Below are 24,919 nucleotides of genomic sequence, written 5' to 3' on the forward strand. Positions count from 1 at the left end.
GGCAGGAACAGTAGATGGTAGGAAAGACTTGTGACTCTGAGAGGGAGACAGACAGACTGACTGCTGGCCAGGGAGCACTCACAATCCAAGGCTCTCAGCTGTGAATAAGGCAGTTACTTGTGCAGCTATTTTTTTTTTTTCTGAGACACTTTTCTAATTTAATAATGTGGGGGTGGACTTTAAATGAATTACAGTGGTGCCTCGCATAAAGAATGCCTCGCACAGCGAACTTTGGACAGGTTTTTCATGAAACCATCGGCCAAAAAGCAGAAAATGGATGAAGATGTGCAAGATTCGGTAGACTCTACTTAGTCTGTCTTAAAATTAAAAAAATGTGTGTTTTTTTAAAAAAAATTTATGTTTTTAGATGTATCTAAATAAAAATATGTCATCTTAGCATATTTTTTTTATGTCATCTTAGCATATTTTATGCTACAGAACGAATTATTTTTTTTAACATGTATTGTTATGGGAAAACGCGTTTCACATAACGAACTTTTCGCATAACAAGCTTGCTCCTGGAACGAATTAAGTTCGTTGTGTGAGGCACCACTGTATATAGAAGGAATTATGGTTTTACCCAGGTATCCTTTCCCATTTACAGCCTGGCAGAGGGGTAGACTTTTCAAAGGTTCTAATTGCTCTTGCTGCTTTGCTGTGTTTTCAGAAAAATCCTGCCAATTATCTTTGATGGGAACATATTTAGCTAAATTTCTTTCTGAAGAGATCACCAAACTGTAGATTCTGAAATGCATGGTGGAAAGTGGTGTTGGATGAGTGCTTAGACCTCAGTAAATAAAAAAGATGTTATTCTAGCCAGATGGACTCACAGTATCTGCATTCTGAGGATTAAATAGTCAATCTGATCGTCTCTCCCTGCTACCTTCGTGCCAATGCCATCAAAGGCCCTGGCCTTGGACCAGAGTCCCTCAGGTGTGCCCGGGGCCATTCCTTGCCCTCTGGGGGCCCTGTGCCATTTATGCTCTGCTTTCATCTCTCCCCTACAGATCATAGGTACATCTCCACTTTCATGATCATGCAGAACTTTCATTATAAACATGTGACTATCAGTAGGATTCTATACATAGGTCATTGGTAGCAGCCTGAGGCTCTTTTCCAGGGCCAATTCACACCACCTAGAGGAAGCAGCAACCGTTGAATAATTGTTACAGAATAGGAAAACTTTAGCAAAACTCTCCTAAAGTCATTAAACAATGCTTAGTGGAATATGGTTCTGTGCTGGACACTGTTCAAATAAGATTTGGTCATGGGGGCCCTTTCCTTCAGGGATTTCTTCATCAGTTCTCTGTGACGAACATGACCTGGTGAACATGACCTCATGGCAGGTGCGTGCTACCTGCTGAGGATGCTATAGAACAGGATGCTGCCCAGGGCTCACTCCAGGGGGGAAGAAGGAAGAAGGAAGAAGGGCACCAACAAGACAGTGATAAGTGCTGTGCCAGGGTTTGTAAATGCATGCAGCGGAGCCCCCCAGGGTAGAGAGCCCCTCAACAAGGGGTTAGGAGAGATGTTCTAGAGCAGTGGTCAGCAAACTCATTAGTCAGCAGAGCCAAATATCAACAGGACAACGATGGACATTTCTTTGGAGAGCCAAATTTTTTAAACTTAAACTTCTTCTAATGCCACTTCTTCAAAATAGACCCTCTCAGGCCGTGATATTTTGTGGAAGAGCCACACTCAAGGGGCCAAAGAGCCGCATGTGGCTCGAGAGCCTCAGTTTGCTGACCATGGTTCAAAAGGAAGCTAACGCTGGGAGTGACCCATATCTGGGTAGCTCTTTTCCCCTCCTGTTGTGCTGCTTGTTGCAGGATAGATCAGAGTAGCCAGCCCACCCCGAGGAAAAGGAAGTTCAGAATACAGGGTGGGGCAAAAATTACAGTTGCTCATGTAGAAAACAATACAATAATTAATAAGTAAGAATACAAGAGTAAACTCTGTTTCATGAACTCACAACTGTAAACCTCCTTTGGCAACACCCTGCAGATAATATAATCGTTACAATTACAGCACTTACTATTTTGCCTTCTGACCTTCAAGCTGTGAAGTTATTCTTATAACACAGGCTGAATTTCCCCCCCTCAACCATGGTGTTTAATGAGTGTGAATTTTCATTCAACCGTTAAAGTCTCTGAGAGTATTTTTATACTAACAGTTCGCAAACTTGAGACAATTATAGTCGATGTGGATCCAAACTCCTCTTCCTGCTCCCACCACCCAGTCTCTGTAGGATTCAGGAAAGAATCTACTAGCCTTTAGGAGCACTCAGCACTTTGAAAAGTGTCACAGAGCCATAAATAAAGAGTAAGACACCCCAAGGCTGTCATCTTTCCACCACACCCATCTCTGCTCAGGAGGACAGAGAGGAAGGCAATGCAGACACTCACTGTGCCTGAGCCACAGCGGGGGGCCTAGGAGAGGTCTGGAGAGAGGGGCTGCCTGCAAGATAAACAAGTCCTGGCAGCTGGCCTTCCCTCCAGTGGTCTCAGTGCTCCCAGGAGATTCTAGCACTTGGGGGGAGCGCGGTGGAGATACCTCATGTGGATGGCCAGGGTGGGAGATGAACCCCTGGGGTGCTGTGCAGGGGTTTGTGGGAAGCATTCATTGCTGTCATTGTATTCTGCTTTGCAACTTTTCTGAATGCTGCCACGGGTTTGCTTGGCCTGGTGGAAGGAGGGGGCCGTTGAGATGCCCAGACCCTCCCCTGTTATAAGGTCAGAAAGGGCATAACTTATGTATCTGAAACTTAAAAATAATTAAGCATTTAGAAAGCAGGACTTCTGTGAAGGATGCTATATTAATGGAGGGAAGACCAAATGGAAGATGGTGTTAACCAGACCACAAATAGAAATGAGTGTTATATTAGGAACCTAAGGTGGTAGAACCACACTTCCCCCAAAGTTCTGTAAAAATAGGACAGACACTCATGCCTCTAGTATGAGTCAGTTCAGCTCTTCATTGAACCAGGGAATAGACCCACAGGCCTCCCTCACACAGCCCCCCGCTTCTGTAATTCTCCACTGCGCATCTTGGAATCTCTTGGAGATGTTTCTATAAAAACACGGAGCTGCCATCATCCCTGTCATCACTGTCACGGGTTTACGGCAATTATACAAGGTGGTGTGGTGCCTTCCTGTACATTTTAGGATGGATTTATTATAAAATTTCTGGTGTTTGGATGGCACTGACTCATCCATTGCAATGTCATGAGCTGTATAGGCCCATGAGAAGAGGAAGAGTGTGAAAATTTGACTTTGGCCTAAAATTCTCTCCTTGTGTGGCCTGCTTTTTGAGGGAATCAAGGAAAACTGGCTCAGTGAGTGGGCTGTGGTCAGAATCCCTTGTGGGCATAGGACATTTTGGAAACCCCAAAGTACCCCTGTTATTCTCTCAGAACTCTACCATTCCTGTAAGTTTTTTTAAAAAAAGGGTTGTAGTAGTTATTGAAATTCATTCTCCTCTTAGCCTCCCCTTTCCATCCCATCCCCTAAAACCAAAGCTGGAATAGGGTCTTGAAGGGAGAATTGATTGGCATTTTTCCTTTCTGTGCACCATTGCACATAGCCTCTGCCCTTCCACGTGAAAATAGACAACATCTTGAAGGGCAAGGCGTGGGCAGACCAGGGGGAGGGAGGGCAGCAAGGCCCAAGTGTAGTGCCAGGTGTCAGCTGGCATCTGCCTCACTTTTGTGGACAGACTGCAGCTCCACAGGGTGGGGGGCCTGGGTTCTCCGGAGCAGTAGCGTGCACGCACCTGTCCGATAATATGGCTCACCAGGCCCTGTCCAGAGAGTTCCCTGTGGCGTGGGTAACAGGCTTTACTGCACCTTCTGCTGCCCCGAGCACAGCCTTGTACCTGGGCCTTCCAAGCCTGGAGCACATGGAAGAGAAATGGGTACAAGCTGGGAGGGTACGTGTGTGGGGGGCCTGTGTGCGGGAATGTGTGGCCAGGAGCTGCCACCTGGAAGGGATGGTGCTTCAGCAGGAAGTGGAGAGGGCATGGCCTGCCTGAGTCCTGACCGCGCAGTACAGGGTGTTGCTGGGTGAGGTCCCCAGAGCCCTGAACAGGTCTGTGCTTGAGATCAGGAACATAAAAATCTTAAAACTAGAGACTTTGAAGAACAGGTGTGCTAAATTTCATCTGAGACAGTCAGAGGTGTGAATGCAGGGTTGTCGAGGGTTTCTTTACATATGAAATTTCTTTTACTTGTTCTATGAAAGTTATTTTCTTGAGAAGATGTAAAATTGGGCTTTTGGCAACAGAGTCATGTCGGGCGCTGGCAAAACACTTTGGGGTCCTGACTGCCTCTGAGCAGTCTCCATGAATGGGTGGGGCACTTGGAGGGAGGGTTCAGGAATGGCGAAAGGAGAGACAAGGATCGCCTATCACAGTAACTACAAAATGTATGGACAGAGGGGAGGAGGGCAGCTGGGTTTGTGGGTCTACAGCCTCCTCCCCATCTGCCCTTCCCATCTGCCTTCCAGGCTGCGGATATCTTACTTAATTTGCTGTTTGTGATGCATTTTTCAGCAGACTCTTCTTGTTTGGAGTGAAAGAGGGTGTGGGAGGACAGGCATGGGGGTTGCTTGTATTCCCCTCGTGAGCTTGAGTAAGGTCTCGAAGGGAGAGGGTATTGGTAGCACAGGGCTCTGAGGTCCAGAAGCCATCATACTGTTTCCTAGAACCCTCTCTCTGTTAGCACGAATTCTCACTTCGAGAATCCTCTGACCCCTCTTGGGGGAGTATTTGTAGCCCCAAAGAGAGCAAAAGCTTCCTATTTCCAGTTCTTAGTGTTCAAGAAAAAAGTCTGTTTTCATTGACTGAAACAAGAGAAAGCAGTTGATGACATAATAATTTATATTTCCTATAGAGAAACTCAGAGCAAAGTTTAAAGAAGTGAAGACTAGGAGAAGATATTTGCACTACATGTAACAGACAAAGATTTATAGCCATAATACATAAAGACTGCTTACAAATAAATGAGAAAACTACAAATAAGCTAATGTGGTTATGAAGAAGAAAAATATAAATTACCAATAATCATAGGGAAAGATCTAAAATTACCAGAAATTGGGTAAATACAAATAAAACAAGATATGTATTTTTGCCCTTTAGATTTGTACAAATGAAAAGGGTGAGTGTTCAGCCGAAACCGGTTTGGCTCAGTGGTAGAGCTTCGGTCTGCGGACTGAAAGGTCCCAGGTTCGATTCCGGTCGAGGGCATGTACATTGGTTGCGGGTACATCCCCGGTAGGGGGTGTGCAAGAGGCAGCTGGTCAATGTTTCTCTCTCATCGACATTTCTAGCTCTCTTTACCTCTCTTCTCCTCTCTGTAAAAAATCAATAAAATATATTTTAAAAAAAGAAAAAAAGAAAAGGGTGAGTGTTCAGTATTAATGAAGATGTGAGGAGCAGGCCCTCTCCTTGGCAAGGGCCTTTTTATAAAGCAGGGTCACCGAGGCCATCAGCATTTAAAAGGAATTTCCTTGACCCAGAAATTTCAATTTTAGGAATCTTTCCTGTAGGGATACTTACAAATGTGGGTCAACACACACATTGTTACCCACACACATATATATGTACACACAATCTTTGGATCATAATAGGAAAGAAAAAAAGAAGAAGAAACTACCTAAACATCCATCAAGTGGAAAAATATAAGTTCTAGTATATTTGTATTCTGGAAGAATAACCTCTATAAAGACTGAGGTTGGTCTCTATATATTCTTATTTAAGATGTCTGTGACGTAGTAAGTGAAAAAAACTAGAACAATGTTTGTACAATGATCCCATTCATTAATAAGAAGAAAGCCCTTATTCAATAGGCATATGTACAAATACACACAATGGGTGAACTGTACCCCCCACCCCCAGGACAGCATGGCCCATAAAGGGGAACTCTTACATTGTACACTATTTCATTCTATATCGCTTAAATTTTAAAGGTCATTTTTATAATAAAAATTCTCTTCAAATGGAACACAACAAATATGCCCAAATATGTCCATAGAATTATGAAAATGTAATTGGGTTACTCTGCTGTGAATGGGTGTCTGCATAGCTTCCCATATTCAGGGAAAGGTGACCTAGGCAGACGCTCTGCAAGTGAAGGGTTAGCCCAGGAAGACTTTGGCCTCATCATTGATTCCCCTCTTAGTGATGAAGTCACTTAACCACCTGACAGGCACTGCCCATGCCTGACACCAAAAGCATAAGAAAAATAGACGCAGGTTTCCAATCATAGTTTCCTGTGAAAGGCAGACAGTCAACAAGTGGCCAAGAAAGGGATCCATCGCATGGTCACACAGGCACCATGTGACATGGGCACCAAAAGACATGGGGTGTCCTGGACATGGAAATGTTTTGTGCAAAGGCAGTATTTCTGGGTTCACATGCATGTCACACACCCCACAGCCTGTGAGGATAAATGAGGTCACATTTATATCTGAATGTTCCTAGACTATTCCCTCTGATGGAGAGGAATTTCGGTCTTTTCCAGGAGGCTCCTAGCATGAAGGCTTCTGATAGTCCCTGGGAGGGGGTTGGGTGCACATAAATTCCCCACAGGAAGTAGATGCTGAAGCCCTCAGAGATGAACTGGGCACCCAGGGCCTCCAGAGGCCTTGCCAAATCAGCCATTGGACCTCACGGTGTGCAGAGCGGTGACACGAGGAAGGGGAGGTGGGGAGCTTGGGTCTTGCTGACTGCCAGCCTCTAGAGCCACTTAGGGCATTGCTGCCTGAACCTCCTCAGTCAGCCATGCCCCCTGGGATCTGCCCTTTTACTGCCAGCTAGTGGTGTACCCAGAAAACCTACCTGGCCTTACTTGCTCCCCACCTGGAGCTCAGCAGTTCCGTTCTCTCACACTCAGCTCTCCACTCTCTAAGGCAAACCTCTGAACCAACGGCCAGTCAGGCCCAGTGCCAAGTGCAGTCTGGCCCAGTCCAGAGGGCGCTATGTAAAGCTCCATGCCCTCAGGTATGTGGGGACCAAGGACAGGAGTGGAGGACACTGCTACAGGGCAGGGCACGGTGGAATTCAGGAAGACCCTCCATCTATCCCCATTTTCAGGGTGCGGATGGTGGAGGCACACAGCTGCACATACTAGGGGGGAGGTGCTACCCAGTCCCCTTTACATCATCCCAAGTGGCCATCATGCTTCCTGATTGGCCAGTGGCCTAAGTCCTGCTGCAGCAAGAGGGTGTGCATTGTGCACATGTACATGTGTGCACATGCCTTGTGTGCATGTGTACCCATACAGGTGTGTATTTGTATGCCTGTGTGCATGAATGCATTGTGCCCATGTGTGTATGTCCACACATGTGCTTTTGTGTGCAAGTGTGCATGCATGCATGTGTATCTCTGTGTGTGCATATATATGTGTGTATGCGTGTGCATGCCTGTATGTGTTGCAAGTGTGACGCAGTAGCATAGTTGAGAGAGCTCTCCCCTCTGTCCCTTTCCCTTCATTATACCCCACGCCTCCCCACCTCACAGCAAAAGTCGGGCACTGTGCTCCTCGCCGTCCTCCTGAGCCTCTCGCCCTTTAACGTGATGCCCCTGTGCAGACAATCACTTCCTTTGAGCGTGCGGAGACTCAGGAAAACGGGTAGCCAACACTCAGCAGACCACGAGCTGGAAGCCGGGAAGCAGAAAGTCTGGGTTCTGCAGCTGCCCTTGGGCACTGAGCCTCTGCTCCTCCCTGCGGAAGGGCTTGAGCCACCTCCCTCTAATTGACAGCTCACCGTGCTGTCCTTCCAGAAGCAGCTCCGAGGCACTACCCTTGTGTGTGAAGCATGAGTTAATGACATTTAGACCATCTCTTTCATGGCAGTGTCAGGGCCCATGGTGACCTGACTGCTCATAAAGTGTGGTCCCCGCGGAGTTCAGCACAGTGATGTATCTTCTAAATTACTTCCAAAGCAGCGGCCTTGAGGAAAGGAGGTGGGAGTACGTTATCAACATAGGTTTTCTCTTCTGTGTGTACCATGTGGGTCCTGCGTGGGATGTGCTTTGGGAAACTCAGCCATGAAGATGGGTTTAACTTTCTCAGAGAGATTACACTGGGAGGAACGGCTTCGGTTTTGAGAGACTTTCTTAACTCCCCTACAGGTGGGGGCGTCGTCTGGCAGGAACAGGGTTTAGGTAATGGAGACTCTGAGCTTTTCATACCCAACAGATGGCCCTTATGGGCTGGCCTGCCCAGTAGGCAGGGGCAGCCCGTGTGTCCACCAGCCTGTGGCATACGCACTGGACTGGTCTTTGCATTTCCCGTGTGAAATGGTGTCAGTTACAGCATCGCACCTCCAGAGGTCTCGTGGGGCCAAGGGAATACATTGTCCTCTGGTTCTTCTCATTATAACATTGCAAAGGCAGATTTGTCTGAGCACCAAGGTTAGGCCGAGACCACAGGTTTGCCTGGCTCTCCTCTTATTGAAATGTTATTAGAATGTCAAAGTCCGGCAGTGGCCTTGGGCGGCAGGCCTGGGGAAAAACAGCTTCTCTCTCATGAGGTTCTCATGCGGAGCGGATTCATGCAAGAGGCCTCCAGTGCCGGGGGTTGTCCTGTCAAGAGGGCCTTGCGGAGACGGGGCCTGGGGAGCTGAGGGCGGCACGTGGTTCACACGGCTTCCTCTTCCTTCACAGCGGAGCTGGAATTCGCCCAGATCATCATCATCATTGTGGTGGTCACAGTGATGGTCGTGGTCATCGTCTGCCTGCTGAATCACTACAAGGTGTCCACGCGGTCTTTCATCAACCGTCCGAGTCAGAGCCGGAGGCAAGAGGACCGGCTGCAGCAGGTAAGCGAGGGCCCGCGCCTCCTCGGTGCTGCCCAGGCCTCTGGCCCTCTGGCCCGGGCTCCAAGATTGCGGCCAGGTGCCCGTAGGGCCACGGAGCAGGACAGCCTCCCGTGTCAGCCACTGCTGTTCAGAGTATGGGAAACTCTCCATTGAAGGTCACTACACTCGTGGGAAAGCATGTGCATCCTGAATGCTCAGCTCAGTGAATCCTCACAAACTGGGCGCCCCTGGGTAACCTGCACCCGAGCAGCAGAGGGACAGGAGCCGCCTCTAGAAACACACCCAGGCCCAGGCATGCCCCAGAAGGTCACCGCGGCCCTGAGGACGATCAGTGCAGATGACTTTCACCAGCTTGAACGTGATTACAATAGCCTTATACCATAGGTGCCCTTTGGTGTCTGCCTTCTTCCGCTCACATCACACGTGTGAGATCCATCCGTGTGGTTACGGAGAGACCTGTCCTTGAATACACATATGCTCATGACCTGTATTTGTAAGATTCCGAGGAGGTCAGCAGTGCTGGGTGTGGGTGAGCTGGAGGGGTGGCGGTGGGACAGCAAGGGCTCGGGGCCTCCTCAGGTGCCTCAGGGCAGGTTGGTTTGTGTGGGGGCTTACAGAACAGCCTTTAGTAAGGCTCTTCAGGTTGGTTTTTTAAAGTTTCTAGCTACTTCTGAACCACCCTCCTCTAGAAAATAGAACACTGATATTCAGCTAAGCTGCTCTGTGATCTGTTCCTGGTAGACCAAGGGCCACGGGAACTCTCTGTTCTGAGCTAGTTTTGCAAACTATGATTCTGGTGGGTTTTAGTTTTATTATTTTATTATATATTTTTTTCTTCTTCTTTTATTGATTTTAGACAAAGGAAAGGAGAAGGAGAAAGAGAGAGAAACATTGATGTGAGAGAGAAACATGGATCAGTTGCCTCCCACACGCGCCCTGACTGGGGGTTGAACCTGAAACCTGGGTATGTGCCCTGACTGGGAATCGAACCAACCACCTTTCCCTATACAGGATGGCACTCCTACCAACTGAGCAACCTGGCCAGGACTGATTCTGGTGATTTCTCGTGAAGTTTGGAAATAGGAAATTTAGGTGCTTATAAATTGTTAGCTTTGGTGGTGGGCAAAGGAGGCAGGATTCCCACATAGTATGAGTTCCTCAGAGTATGTGTCAGGACCAGAGCTGTCTGGTACCTGGCTTAGGTAGACCATCGTGAGTGTGGGGTGCAACTGTCCTAGTGGGTATGGTGCAGCCCAACCGAGGGACCCTGGGACCTCTTAGGAGGTCAGAGTCGTGCTTCATTGGGCTGCAGGGTGGCTCAGTGAGCCATCAGTTCTGCTGTTCCCATGGGTAGAACCCAGGTTTGCCAAGGGTTCTGTGTCCATGGCATGCAGAGGGAGAGCAAAGGGATGGGGCTTTTGTGTGCCACCCTTCAGACCCACAGAGCATGCCATGACCGTGACCAGAATCACTTTCTCTGGTCCTCTGCTGTCCCCTTCCTCCATCTCACCAGATCCCCAGCTGGGTCCACAGGTTAACATGGCTTGCATCACAGCACGATGGCTTTCCTATGGGCCCCCTGTTATCCCAGCAACCCGGCACCTGCTGGATCCAGACTCACAGGACACTGGTGTCCTAAGCCTGTAGATCCCCTTCCCCTCCTCCCCCAACCTATACACACACACACACACACACACACACACACTGTTACCTGAAGGAGAGAACCAATTCCTTTGAAGTTCTAACACATAATCCTCTTGAGTTTAAAGAGAGAGAGGCCAGTCACAGCAGTAGTTTTAGAACTACAAAAGAATTGGCCGGCATTACTTGGCCTATGTCTTAATGCGAGGACTATAAATTCCAACCCCTGGCCTTGGGGTGAAATAGGTAAAAATTATCCCACTCATTACCATCATCTATAGGCAGCTCTCAAGTTTCTGGGGCAGTACCTGCCATGAATGTGTCCAAGTTCTCCATCTTACACTTTCTGCCTCAAGCCCCGAAGTACTTGGAGTCGCTGCACCTGGGCAACTCAGGCTGCATTTGCTGTTGCCCAGCCTGGGCCCCATTACCCCGTCCTCCCCTCAGATTTGCTTTAGGGATCCTTTTTCTTCCCCTGCCTTGCCTTGTCTTGTCTTGGATAGGAAAGCTGGCTCCTTCCTCCACACCTCAGCACAGACCTGGCCAGGCCTCCTCTCGCTGTGCCAGCCCTTGTTGCCTTAGCGCCTGCTCACTGGTCTCTGTCCCCAGACTGGGAGCTCCCTGCCAGGTCAGCACACAGAAAGCCACTCTGAGTAAGGACCGGCAAAGAGGGGTGGCAGGAAAACAATTTTACAAAAAGAGAAAATAAAAAAATGCAAGTGTGGTTTTACTTAGGATGTGCGTTCTGTTTCATTTGGAAGCGGGTCCCCGTGGGTCGCAGGGCCTCCTGTTCTCGAAATCAAGAAAGCCATGAAGTGACTTTCAGAGGTTCCTTCAGGGCCACACGCTGCATGGCAAGTGAGGGTAATCAGTTGCGAAGATCGTGTCTGCAGAGGTCTTGATCACCGTCTGTGTCTAATTTTGTTAATAAACGCTTGGAAGTTTTGCCCCCGGGAGCTCCCAAGGCTTCCCAAGGCTTGAATTTTCTTTCCCAATAAAATGGGAATGTGGATACTGTGCAGCTTAGCAATGGGCTCTGTTCAACGTTTCATAAGCTCAAGATGGAGTTTTTACACAGGGACCACGGCAATTCAGGCCCAGACTGTAGCTCCATTTCATGACGAGGACCGTTAGCCTAATTTATAGTTGAGAGAGGAAAGAGAGAGGGTGAGGAAGCACCTTGACTTCTCTCCTGGACTCAGAAACCTCACCTTTGGCCCAGGAAGGTGCTTCCTCACCAGGCTTCCTGCCTCCCAATTACCTACTTAGGAATGCCAGTTCCCTTCCTGCAGCACCGGGAGAGCCATCACATTCATTTCCGCTCGTGTCCCCCGCCAGCGGTGATTTGCCCTCTAGGGGACATTTGACGATTTGGGCAACTCAAGCCAGGGAGTTGCTACGGGGATGCTCTAAACATCTTGCAATGCAGAGGGCAGCCCCACAACAAAAATGATCTGACCCCAAATGTCAGCAGTGCTGAGTGGGGAGCCCTGATCTTACCGGGTGCTAGATGCCACCCTTCCCAGGGCACTTGAAGAGGATGCCTGTTCATATAAGTGGGTCTCTCATGGCTTCCACAGAGTTAACACTCCCCAGCAGCTCGGCAGAAAATGTTGGGGGTCCACAGAGAAATTGTGTGGTTAAGATGGTCCTCGTCTAGGACTCTGCCTTGGGAGTAGTTTCCCTCCACAGGCTTCTGCCTCCTCCTTTCATTCGGTCATCCACTGGGCAGGAGCCAGGCACTGCCCAAGACAGTGAAGGTGTCCTTGCCGTGCTCTGCTCTTGCCCTGCCCCCATCACCATCAGTGGCATCCACTACGCTAAGGCTAACTGGCATTTTCTCAGCCTCACTGCAGTGGCCGTTGGTGTGTGTGCCCCGGGGTGTGTATCACGTGGATATAAACTGTAGCAGGGATTTGGGATGGGGCATGAGGACTCGGCATGGGCACTTTCATGTTGCCCCTCCAGGAAGGTGGCTCTCCCTCCACATCCCAAGGGGCCAAGCAGCCTCCTCCCCTAAGGGGCCAAGAAGAGCTAGGTCCGGGCTTGGCTGGTGATGGGGAAGGCCCTGCTCTCACTGATAAAACACAAGTGATGGCCCCTGGGCCCCCCTTGGGGTGGTGCAGATTTGTGCCCGGTGGTGAAGATGGATAGGTGTTTGCGGTGACTGCTGTGCATGTGGTTTCGTGTCTGTTGTCAGAGCCCCTGAGTGCCTTTCACTTAGCATATAATTCCTGCCATCCCAGTGGCCTGAGTGGCTGGTTAGCAGCTTGTGGGTGTGGGTGCCCACTGCCGCCCTCCCTGTGGGTGAGCCTGTGTATGCTGGGACCCACTTACTTCTGGGGGCCCTTTGGGCCCATTTGTTCTAGAACTATCTGAGGTCTCCATAAGCATGTTTGTAAAAGGGTGTATTTATTTTAGATGCTGCGAGAAGGGTTGGGCATCTAATGTATCGACTTCTAGGTAATTTGGTTGAACACTTGATTAAATTTATTTGTACCTATTTCTGCCGGAAGACTTGGTAGTCAGGATGGAGAAACCAAAGAGAACAGTTGGGTTTGTGTTGAGAAGGAAGCTTGCTGAGCATGTAGCTGTTACAAATCTGGCTGAGTAAACTTCACTGCGCTGGTGGAGCTGCCCCTCTCCTCCCACCGAGCCAGAAGCAGGGCAGGCTCATAAGTTAGGGTCTCAGTAACTCCGAACATCCCTGGTTTTCACAGAGCCTTCTGGAGAGTGGTGGTTGGACCAGTTGTCCGGGCTTGTCTGTATTCTGGAGGGTTTTCTCTGTATGATGCCCTCATGCCCGACTTCATCATGCCCCGTCTTCCTCATGCAGCACCTCTCTCTCCTGGTTTCCTCCCTTCTCGCTCCAGCACTGCCCGCTGGAAGAACACCCTCTCTTGCCAGGTGCCCTCTGCCCAAGGGAGGACAGGTGGAGTTTGCCTTGGCTGAGGCCGGTGAGCCTGCACCCCACAGTGTCCCTGAGGTGCTGTTCCGGGGAGCCCGGGGGTGGGGCAGCGCTGGCTCTGACTGTAGAGGAATAAGCCGTTTCTGAATGAAATGAAATTGCAGGAAAAGCGAATGCTTCAAAACCGTGGTGAGTGGGCTTGGGATGGAGACCTGATGTGTTCTCTCTGAGATAGCCCAGGCTTATTTTTCAGAGCCTGGTTTGTGTGATTTCAGAGCGTTGAGACTTTCTAGATTATTCACTACCTTAGGCCACCATGTAACAGGAAGACAATAGAGGGGCATAAATAATCCAGACACAACCCTGAGAGCAGTTTACACAAGCCTTTCTTCCCACAGCTGGCGGAGACCTGAGCAGCCTTCCCTAACACCCTGTACCCAGCCCGGCAGGGCCGGCTTAACCCGCCTGGCCAGCCCAGGGCACAGCGGACAGTGGGCAAGGCCAAGGTGGCCAGCCAATTGCTGAGGATCAGCAGCAAAACAAGAACATTTTACTTAGTTTGAAACATATGTAATTGTGGCTATCCAGCTATTGTGACCTAGAAACAGCGATTTCAATGAAAAATTAACAAAAGGAGTTGTGTTGGGCATTTCTTCATGACCAATGGCTGCAGGGGTTCAATCAATAGTGACAATGAGGGTGCCTGGGTCCCCTGTGGAGACGGAGCAGCGCGAGGCAGGCACTGAGTGCATCCTGGGCTAAGCCGGCGGCTGGGGGGCATCAGCCAGGAGGCCATTGGTTCTTTCTCCCAGCTGTTGGCAAGGAGGACCAGGACTGCAGCCACCAGCCTGTTGGGACAGAAACTTGGGTTCTTTGGGTCCAAAGTGCCCTGGTATGGGAAAGTCTATACCCGAGACACTCTCTGCAGAAGTTGTAGATTTGGCTTGGGGTGTGGCCAGTGTGTGTGGTTTGCCCCACAGAGTGTGTTGACAAAACTTGATGAAACTTGTACAGATGAGATTTCACATAAATATTCTAGTTACATCTTGTCTTGGACAGTCAGCCTCTCGGGCCACACTGGCCTCTGTGCCTGCCTGGCACCCCCAGCCGGGGGCTGCAGAGCAGCTGCCACTCAAGATAGCCAGGTGCCCACATTTTGCTGTGGCCCCATCTCTCTGTGTAATTGTTTTCAGACGAAATATTCTTCTGTGCTTGCGCCTTTATCACAAGGGTCAGAATGAAACATAGAGGGCCACTGGTTTCCAGAAAAATGGGAGAGCCCTTCTTGGTGGGCGTAAAGGTCATTCCGGCAAGATGAGGAGTTAAACCAAGTGCGCCTGGGCCAGCGGAATAGAGCATTCCCCGCACCAGCCTGGCGTGCTTGTCCTGGCTCTTGCTGTCCCGCCATCTCCCGATGACTAGTCTGTGGCCAAGAGGGCAGAGTTGGCTGTGGGCTCCTTTCTGTTGGCCTTGGGAACAGGGGTGGCCCAAGGATGGACAGTTCTGGTCCCCTCTGAGAAGTGGCCCAGGAACCTATCCCACTGGGCTCCGGGCTCACAGAGCTGGAAAAGCCCACGGGCTGTGTCCTGAGGTCCAGTGAAGGACGCAGGAGGTAGGGGAGTCACCACACACAGGGTTCATTACCACTGTGACTGAAGAGCTAGACCCCTGGGCACCTGCCTTTTCTCATTTACTTCATCTGCGCTTAGAGAAGCATTTCTAAAATGACAGAAATGAACTGTTTTCATTCAGGAAGGCACCCAAACAATGAGCTAACGGGTTTGAAGATGCAGTTATAGTAGGTATGTCTCTCCAGACTAAGGAGAAGAGAGCCACATGCATCGTTTAGCATCGGGGCGGCATGAAAGATGCCAGGCACCAGTTTCCCATGGGTGAGGCAGATGGTTGCTGGGCCGTAAGACCAGGGCCATTTGTTGTCACCCGTGTTCAGTAATAATTCTCCGTGATGAATGAGCCCCTGAAGCTGCATTTCCAAGTGTCGAGAGGACTGCAAGGGGCAGGTCAGTTCCTAATGTAAACTCCAAGCACAGGCTTCCTTCCATCAGCCATGCTGTTTCTCTCTCTGAAAGAGCGAGGGTGTTAGCATAGTCAAGCTGCCAGATTGGCCATTTATCAGGTTTACCCTTCAGTGTGTGTAGTGAAAGATAGAAAGTTGGTATTTCGGGCGGGGGTGGGGAGAGGTGATAATTTCAACAGCTTCAAAATGAGAATGTCCCCTTCAAGTAAGAAAAACAGAAGGCCAACTTGTTGGCAAAAATTGGATAAGGATCCTGGGCCGTAGTTGTCACCAGTGATTCTCATGTGAACAAAAAAGGCAGGCCTTTTTAATAGCCAAGACTTGTCATTAAACAGTGTAAGCAGCTCAAATAGGCCTTCTTATGTTGACATTGCTCACAACAATTTTGAAATTACCTTCAAAGTTTGCAGTTCTTTTTTGGGAAAAATTTTAGTGAAAAAAATTAAAATTTTTCAATAATGGCAAGTCTTCCTTTTTCTCATTTGCTCTCTAAAGATGGATTTTATTTTTATTTTTATTTTATTTTTTATTTTTTGGTACCAACCAAAATCCATCTAGCATTAAATCTTATGAATTTAACATTATACAATAAATTATACAATTTTGCTGCAAGCCAAGTGTGACTCAGTTAGTAAAAATGATGTTGCCCAAGTTACAGCCTTGGATTCTGAGGAGAAAGGTCAGGAAGGACCCTCGGGGGAGGAGCCAGGGTGGGAGGAAGTGGACAAAAGGAGTTTGGTCTCTGTTGTTAAAATGTTTATGGTAAGCACCTTACCATTAAAAAAGTAATAATAATAAAGTAAAATACAATGTTTATGGTGAAAATGAAAGTATGTGTTATTTTTACAACTAAACAGCAGCCTCTGCTCACATAAGTGAATGCTGAGGACAGTTCCAATAATGTCCTGAGCATCTGCTGGCTCCCCAGGGAACTCGCTTGAGCATGATTTGTATTGTGGCCAAAGCATGCTAAAATGAGATTTTAAAAGCAGAATTAATTAAAAATTTTATGAACCATAACATTTTAATAATCTTTTAAATAGGCATTAGCATTAATAAGCCAATGAGAATGTTTATTTCTTTTGTTTTTGTTTTTTTACTTATAGTTCTTGAAAGTTATTGTGGCTTATTCTGAGGGGGAAACCTTTTTCTAAATTATTCTAATTCTGAGCGCCACCTGCTAGGGAGGCTCCCCAGAGCTGTCAGAGATGCCCAGGGAGGTAGCCGGGTTGTGGTTCTGTGATCTCGGGGAAAGCATTGCCTTAGCTTCCACTCACGCCCTAAAGGAGATGATTGTGCCTGCCTGGGCTGATGGTGTGTGGTTGCACATGTCCCGATTGCCCTGAGCTTTCTGATCCCCAGGCTGGTTTCCAGTGAAATCTGGAATTGCTCACTCTCCTCCAGCACTGAGCCCTGGAGAGGCACCTGCACAGCTCCTTTTTTCCTTGCTCTGTGGGGCCTGTAGACCTCCCTGATCTATTGTATTGTTCTGGAAATAGAAAGGATTCCCTTCCTTTTCTTCCCCACATACCTTCCTGGGTAATTTATCTTTCTCTTAAGGGACTTGCCCTAGATTGAGTAGAGTTGGGAGGGAAATATTGAGTCTTGAGAAATCTGATGATGGATTTCCAAGGAGGAATAAAAGAGGAAACGCTAGAGAGAACGCAGTCATTGACATCTATAGAGGTATTGCCTTTATGTCTAAGCTGTTACTGCCATCTAGGGTGGGAAAGATGGTAATACTATAAAGCATTGGGTAGTAGAGAGGTTGCAGTAGGAAAGGGAAAGAAATAAAGAAAATTGATTTTATTCGGAGGCAAAGGTGTTTTGTTGCTGAACTCTAAGATCATTTTATCTATGCTTGGAAATTCTCACCCTGGGACAAGAAGAAAAATAGATTTCCAAATATTTGAAGCTGTATAATACAGGCATTCATTGGGAGGAACCCTTGAGAAGAAGCCAAAATATCCACCCATGGCCTTGCTTTACCACAAACTAATTGTCACCTTCAGTGAGTAATGTACCCTTTTGGGGCCCCAGTTTCTTCCCACATAAAATGAGGAATAATTGGCTTAGATCAGAGAACTTCAGATTGTTTATGTCCAAGAAGAACAGTAGAGACACACTTTATACCATGATCTACAATACTCATATGCACAACTAAAGCAAAAACTTTCATCAAACAGTACTTACAGACAATGATATTTTCCATCCTGTTTTATTTTTCAAATTCTGGCTGTGACCTACTTAAGTTGATTTCCTAGCTCTCTGAGAGGTTGCATCTCACAGTTTGGAAAACATCATGTTAGATGTTTTCAGTCCCCAAATCTGATGGCCTTGTCTGTGGTCCCTGATGTGTGGAAAGGAGAGATTAGCTGAGAGCATAAAACCAAGAAGGTTCAGGCTATGGGAGTGGCCTTCCACGTGGACCCAAGGCCCCAGGCTTCAGCCACAGTTCACAGTGGAAGTGCCAGTGAGTCATGGCCACAGCTATAAACCAATCCTTCGGGTAGAAAAAGATCCAAGATATATAGAAATAAAAAAGATTATAAGAGAGTGCTATGAACAATTGTATATCAACAAATTGAATAACCTAGATGAAATGGACAGATTCCTAGAAACACACCCTACTAAGCCTGAATCATGAAGAAATAGAACATCTGAATAGATCTGTAACTATTAAGGAGATTGAATTAGTAATCAAAAGCCTACCAACGAATAAAATCCCTAGACCAGATGGCTTCACTGGTGAATTGTACCAACATCTGAAGAAGAATTGACACCAATACTTTCAAACGCTGGTGAATTAGCATTACCCTAATACCAAAACCAGACACAACAGGAAAAGAAAACCATTATCCCTTATGAATATTGATACAAAAATCCTCAACAAAATATTAGCAAACTAAATTTAGTAACATACTAAAAAAATTATACTACACCATGTCTAAATGGGGTTTATTTTTGTAATGTAAGGATGGTTTTACAAATAAAAATCAGTGTAATACACCACATTAACAGGATGAAGTGGAGGGGACTACATGATCACCACATCATGCAGAAAAAAATATTTGACATAATACAACACTTTTTCATGATAAAAACATTCATCAAACTAGGATGGAAGGAAATTATCTCAACATAATAAAGAACATCTATGGAAAGCCCACAGTTCACATTGTACTCAGTGATGAAGGATTGAAAGCCATTTCTCTAAGATTAGGAACAAGATAAGGATGCATGATTTTATCACTTCTTTTCAATATAGTACTTATTGGAAGTTTTATCCAGAGCAATTAGGCAAGAAAAAGAAATAAAAGGCATTCCAACTATAAGGGGAAAAGTAAAACGATCCTATAAACAAGTGACATGACCTTACATGTAGGAAAACCCTAAAGAGTCCAACAAACAACACCTGCTAGAACTAATAAACAAATCTAACAAAGTTGCAGGATACAAAATTAACATGCAAAAATCAGTTGCATTTTTTAATACTAACAATGAACAATCAAAATGGAAATTTAAGAAAATCCAATTTATGATGGCATAAAAATACTTATGAATAAACTTAACCAAGGGGGTTAAAGATTATATTGACGATTGTACAATGTTGCTGAAAGAAATTAGATACAAATAAATGGACCCATATATTCATGGATTAAAAAGCCTGGTATTGTTAAGATGTCAGTACGACCTAAAGCAATCCACAGATTTAGTGCAATCCCTATCAAAATCTCAATGATGTTTCTTGCAGAAATAGAAAAGTCCATCCTAAAATGCATGTGCTACCTCAAAGAAGCACCACCCCAAAGTAGCCAAAATAATATTAAAAAAGTATAACAGAGTTGGACATTTCAGACTTTCTGATTTCAAAACTTACTGCAAAGCCACAATAACAAAAACAGTACAGTACTGGCATAAAGAAAGACAATAGCATAGAAGAGAGAGATCAGCAATAAACTTTCCCATAGATGGTCAAATGATTTTTGACAAGGGTGCCAAGACTATTTAAGGAGAAAGAACAGTATTCTCAAAAATGGTGCTGGGAAAACTGAATGTCCATATGCAAAATAATGACACTGGATCCATATCTTACACCATATTCAAAAAGTTAACTCAATATGGACCTAAAACCTAAATGTAAGAGTTAAAACTCTTAAAAGAAAGTAGTGGGGGAAAACTCATGGCATTGGGTTTGGCAATGATTTCTTGGATATGACACCAAAAGCACAGGCAACAAAACAAAAATGATAAATTGACCTTTAGAAATTAAAAACGTTGGTTTGTCAAAGGACAGTATCAGGAGATTGAAAGGCCACTGGTAGGATGGGAGAAAATATTTGCAAATCATATATCTGATTGGGGTTAATATTCAGAATATATAAAGAACTAAAACTCAACAACAAAGTAATGGACCACCCAATTTCAAAATAGAGTATGGACTTGAATAGACATTTTTACAAAGACGATATACAAAACAGCTAAAAAGAGTTCAGTATCACTAATTGTGATGACTAATTTTATGTGTCAACATGAGTGGGCTTAGATGCCCAGATGACTGAAAAAACATTATTTCTGCTGTCTCTGGGAGAATAATTCCAGAAGAGATTAACACTCACTCAGTAGACTGGATGAAGAAAATATGTCTTCAGTGTGGACGGCATCTTCCAATTCCCCAAACACCTGAATAAAACATCTTCTAATTCCCCAAACACCTGAATAGAACAAAAAAGTGGAGGAAGGCAAATTTCTCTTTCTTCTTGAGCTGGGACATTCTATTCTCTTGCCCTCTGATATTGGAGTTCTTGCTTCTTGGACTTTAAGACTTACACCAGTGGCCATCAGGCCTTCAGTCTCAGATGGAACTATACCACCAGCTTTCCTGGCTCTCCATCTTGCACTTAGCAGGTTGTAGGACTCCATGAGCCAGCTTCTATAATATATATATAGGCAGTGACCATGACGACCAAAATGACCATTCGACCAGTCAACATTCAGTGTTAGCATAGATGCATAGACACAAGTAAAGTCTTTGAGTGAACTAAGAATGAACAAGACAAATGCTTGCCTTCAAGGAGAAGGTTAGGTCAGGGATGAGATTTCAAAATTGCCACCAGCACAGACCCGAGGTGCTACTTCTCAGAGTGGCCAGAGATACACCTGGTAGCGGACTGGGATCATGGCTCTTAGGAACTCCAACATTCAACCAAAATGCAGAGTTAGGGGCACCCCCCGAAGAGCAGGAAAGTGGCCAGAGAAGTCAGGGTGCGAACCAGGAGGGGTGATGTCTCAGCCAACAAGAGAGGACCCGGTGCTGCTGGGAGCCAGGGGAGAGGAGGGCTGGAAAGTGCTGAATGGGTTTAATAATTGATGTGAACTGGGTGAAATGTAAGATTGAGTGTTCATTGAGGAGCTGGGGCAGAGTCTTAGAAGCATCCCAGGATGAGTGTGTATGTTGTTTTCAATATGAGAATTGCTGTGACAGCCCAGACCTACAGTGATGGTTCCTCTTGGTTCAGAGGAGCCTAGGCTCTGACGTGCTATGCAAGCTGCCTTGGCCTGGTGGGTGTGGCTCAGCCACTTCCTCAGATTTGATGAGGTCTGTCACCTGTCGCCAGGTCAGAGCCATGATGGCCCATTACATAATTTTATAATCAAACCTTAAGCCCAGACTTCCTCTAAACGCTGCTGGTCTGTTCCTATTTTTGCTGCTGAGTCCATGCTGTTCTGGAAGGACCATCGTAGGATCAGGCTGTATGTATTGGACAGACATCCTGTTGTCCAAATGGGGTGTTTGTATTAGAATGCTACACCTTACCTACAAAATACAGAAGAGATGTAGGGGTGTCTTGCCGTGCAGGTCTACTTGTGGGCTCTTTCAGGTTCTCGGGAGGCTCAGGGATGGCACAAGATCATGTATGACTATTCCTGGGAATCCAAAAACTCTGACATCTGCTCCTGCTCGCCCACGTTCTTCTCTTCAGGACAATCACAGGCCTTTCACTAATAGCCCAGCAGGCCTTTGCCAACAATTTGGGCTCCAAAGGGAAAACACGTTGAAGTGCTTTGTAAACAAGTCTGTGGTGTTAGAAAAGCTTGCCACCTTGACAGCCTGGCCAAACACTTTTGAAAAAAGATGTTAAACAGCTAGATGTCAGGTCACATCTGCCTTGGGAATGAAGGGACTGAAGAGTAAATTGGCTAGACCCTCGAAGGCCAGCCAGGCGTTGGAACCTCCGTTTTCAGTGTGAAAGCACAGCGTGGCGGGCGGTGCCTGACGTGTGCTGCTGCTTACCTCAAAGCGCACTTCAGAAGGGCCTTGGCTGGCATGCCAGCGTGGCCACGCACCTGCGTAAGGGCTTATCACCCAACCCTGGCCGGTGTGCTTGGTGGTTAAAGTGTCTGCCTGAGCATGGAAGGGTCACGGGTTCGATTCCCAGTCAGGGGCACATACCTGGGTTGCAGGTTCTTTCCCTCGCCCTGGTTGGGGCAAGTGTATGAGGCAACCAGTCAATGTGTCTCTCTCACGTTGATGTTTCTCTGTCTCTCTTCTCTCCCTTCCTCCCTTCCACTCTCTCTAAAAAAAAAAAAAAAAAAAAAAAAAAAAAAAAAAAAAAAAAATCAATGGAAAAAATATCCTCTGGTGAGAATTAACAAAAGAGCTTAAAGACCCAGACTCTACCCAAATCTAGGCAGTGACTGAATATGGTTTGATGACATTTGGAATGTATGTCAAACACGTACATTCTAATTTTCCTTTTGGCCACAGTTCTCCTTTTGTGTAATGAGGAGATTGTTTTTGTAATAACTTCGGTGTAATGAAAGGACCAGTTCTTTGTTGTTCTGTGACTAAAACAGGTCTGCTACTGTGCAAGAGGAATGTGGTTCCTTGATTTCAGGTGCTGCAGCATGAAACTAATGATTTTCTTGTGATGTCCCCCTCCCTCCCCTGCCAGGAAGGGCGCCTGTGGCCTTCAGACAGCTCTGGTCCTCAGCCTGGTGGCTCAGAGGTAAGGAGTTGGACAAGGGAGGGATGTGGGTGGCTGCAGATGGCTGCTCAACCCGATGTGATGGGCGAGGGGAGGAGGGAAATATGCCGTCACAACAAAATAGGTGGAAAAGTCAAGTGTATGACAGTGTAGATTAGGAAATAACAAAATAACATTTAAATTAAGGCATTTGCCCATAACTTTGGTTTTTAATGTGGGGAGAGGATTTTTAGAGTCTCCTATGAATTATTTGTGCTAGTTTAGAGCTCCCTACAGAAAACAGGTTGAGAATCACTGATCTTTACGTGACCCCATAAGCTGCAAACAAGGAGGCTGTGCAGAAGTGGGCATAGTGTATACGGTAAATATAGCATGACTCATTCCCACATCTCCAAGTTTAATAGAATGACCTAAAAGTAACATAGTTTTTTTTGTCTTTATTTTAAAAATATGATGTGGGAGAAGTCAATGGGTGGATACACACACACACACACACACACACACACACACACACACCCACACACACCCTTGGCCCAGTGCGGCATACACATAGCATATGCATTAAACGCACATTTTCAGTTACACGCATTGTCCACTGTTGAACCATCTTGGATAAACTACAGTTTGGCAAGGCGAGGGGTCTAACTCATGGGGAATAATATACCTCCATCTTTGTCTGGGATAATCTTTTCCTGTTTCGTTGGAGGGGGAAATGTTTCAGACGGTTGAGAACACAGACCAAGTGGGGATGTTCTTATAGCATCGTGTCTGATCATTACTGAGCCAAGAACGTCTCCACGCCTTCGCTCTTTTCCTTGCAGATCATGTATGCCCCACGGTCTCGGGACAGGTTCACTGCCCCGTCCTTTATCCAGAGGGACCGGTTCAGCCGCTTCCAGCCCACCTACCCCTACGTGCAGCACGAGATTGACCTCCCCCCCACCATCTCCCTGTCTGACGGGGAGGAGCCGCCTCCTTACCAGGGGCCCTGCACCTTGCAGCTCAGGGACCCCGAACAGCAGATGGAACTCAACCGAGAATCTGTGAGGGCCCCGCCCAACCGGACCATATTCGACAGCGACTTGATAGACATCTCCGTGTACAACGGAGGGCCGTGCCCGCCCAGCAGCAATTCGGGCATAAGTGCCAGCACCTGCAGCAGTAACGGGAGGATGGAGGGGCCGCCCCCGACCTACAGCGAGGTGATGGGCCACTACCCAGGAGCCTCTTTCTTCCATCACCAGCACAGCAGCACGCACAGCGGGGGCAGGCTGCCGCTTCAGCACGACGGCTCAGGGGGCACCATGGTGCCCATCCAGGGCAAGGACAGGAAGCCTGGGAATCTCGTCTGATCCTCCAGCATGCACTCGAGCGGAGAAGAAGAGACCGAGGACGGAGGAGGACTGCACAGCTCCTTGGCTCCCGGGCTCAGTGTTCAGTTTTACGTGCGACAACTAAGTAAAACCAAATATGCAAATGTGGTCTTTGTTTCTGATTCCTTCCAGGGGAATTGCATGCAAACCAGACTGAAACAATACCAACTTCCATCCGGTCTGACCGTCAACAGTGTTTATTGGGGGGTGGGGGTGGGGGTGGCAGGTGTCGGGAGGGAGGGGGGGTGGCATTGGCAAAGGGGGGTGGGCATGGGAACAGAGAAAGGGGTGCTTTGACTCTATCATGAAATGAAACCCAGAGGTATTTGATTTATTTAATTATGAGAGGAGACTGCAGAGAAAGAGGCCAGAATGGCCTTAAATTTATAATTAACTAAATAAAGAAGGAAGCGTTATTATATATTATCACGGGGAAGAATTGGCCAGTTTGCTTTTTCTCCCAAGGTGTGGAACTCTTATTTTGTTTTAAAAATATGATTCAAAAATTCCTGTTTTCTGTGTGCCAAGGAAAAAGTGGGGGAGTTCGACGAATGCAAGGAGTTGATTTTGTGTTGTTATGATGATGTGTTTTTAAAAAGTTGCACTATCTTAATGTTGAAAATATATATGAGGGAACTGTTTCATGTGACGTTCTGTATGTTGTCTTTTCACCTGTGGATTGTTAGGCCCGAGGAATACCCTGGCGTGCTTCCCATAATCGTGCAAGAAAAGATATGTTTGGGGACGTAGGTGAACATGCCAACTTAGGTCCACCCAGAAGGCCGTTCCTGCTGTGAGAGTCTGCGGCAGCGGGCAGGGCGTCTGCAGCATGGGGGCCTTTGGGGGTGAGAGAGGAACGCTGAGGTCCAGCACCGGGGACTCGCTGAGTCACTCTGCTGGCCCAGGCCGCCTGTTCTGGTAAAGTGACCGCCACAGGCATTGACGCATCCAGTATCGCAATGCCCTTGCCCTCCAGCAGTGGTAGTTCTTCAGTCATTTAGGTGTGTTTTTTTTTGGTTTTTTTTTTTCCACTGTAGCATGAAGTAGGCTCGTACATACATTATTTTATGCAATAAATTGTTTAAAATGCAAAGTGGTTATTTTGAATGCTGTTGGAATATGTCACTTCTCGGTGTATTCCCGGTGTCGGC

The 24,919-nt window shown here is 46.9% G+C and overlaps 1 protein-coding gene across 7 annotated transcripts in view; it reads left to right on the forward strand.

Moving 5' to 3' along the window:
- LDLRAD4 (low density lipoprotein receptor class A domain containing 4) overlaps positions 1-23,969 on the forward strand; it is a 305,793-nt gene extending 281,824 nt beyond the window's left edge. For all 7 annotated transcript variants that reach the window (XM_084887343.1, XM_084887339.1, XM_084887340.1 and 4 more), the window contains 3 exons: positions 8,665-8,819; positions 22,363-22,416; positions 23,217-23,969. In XM_084887343.1, the coding sequence (XP_084743469.1) occupies positions 8,665-8,819; positions 22,363-22,416; positions 23,217-23,747 (740 nt within the window). In that variant the 3' untranslated portion in view covers positions 23,748-23,969. The remainder of the gene's footprint in view (positions 1-8,664; positions 8,820-22,362; positions 22,417-23,216) is intronic.
- The last annotated feature ends 950 nt before the right edge of the window (positions 23,970-24,919 follow it).

This window comes from Pipistrellus hanaki (genome assembly GCF_964339955.1).
Source record: "Pipistrellus hanaki genome assembly, chromosome: 6".
NCBI lineage: Eukaryota > Metazoa > Chordata > Mammalia > Chiroptera > Vespertilionidae > Pipistrellus > Pipistrellus hanaki.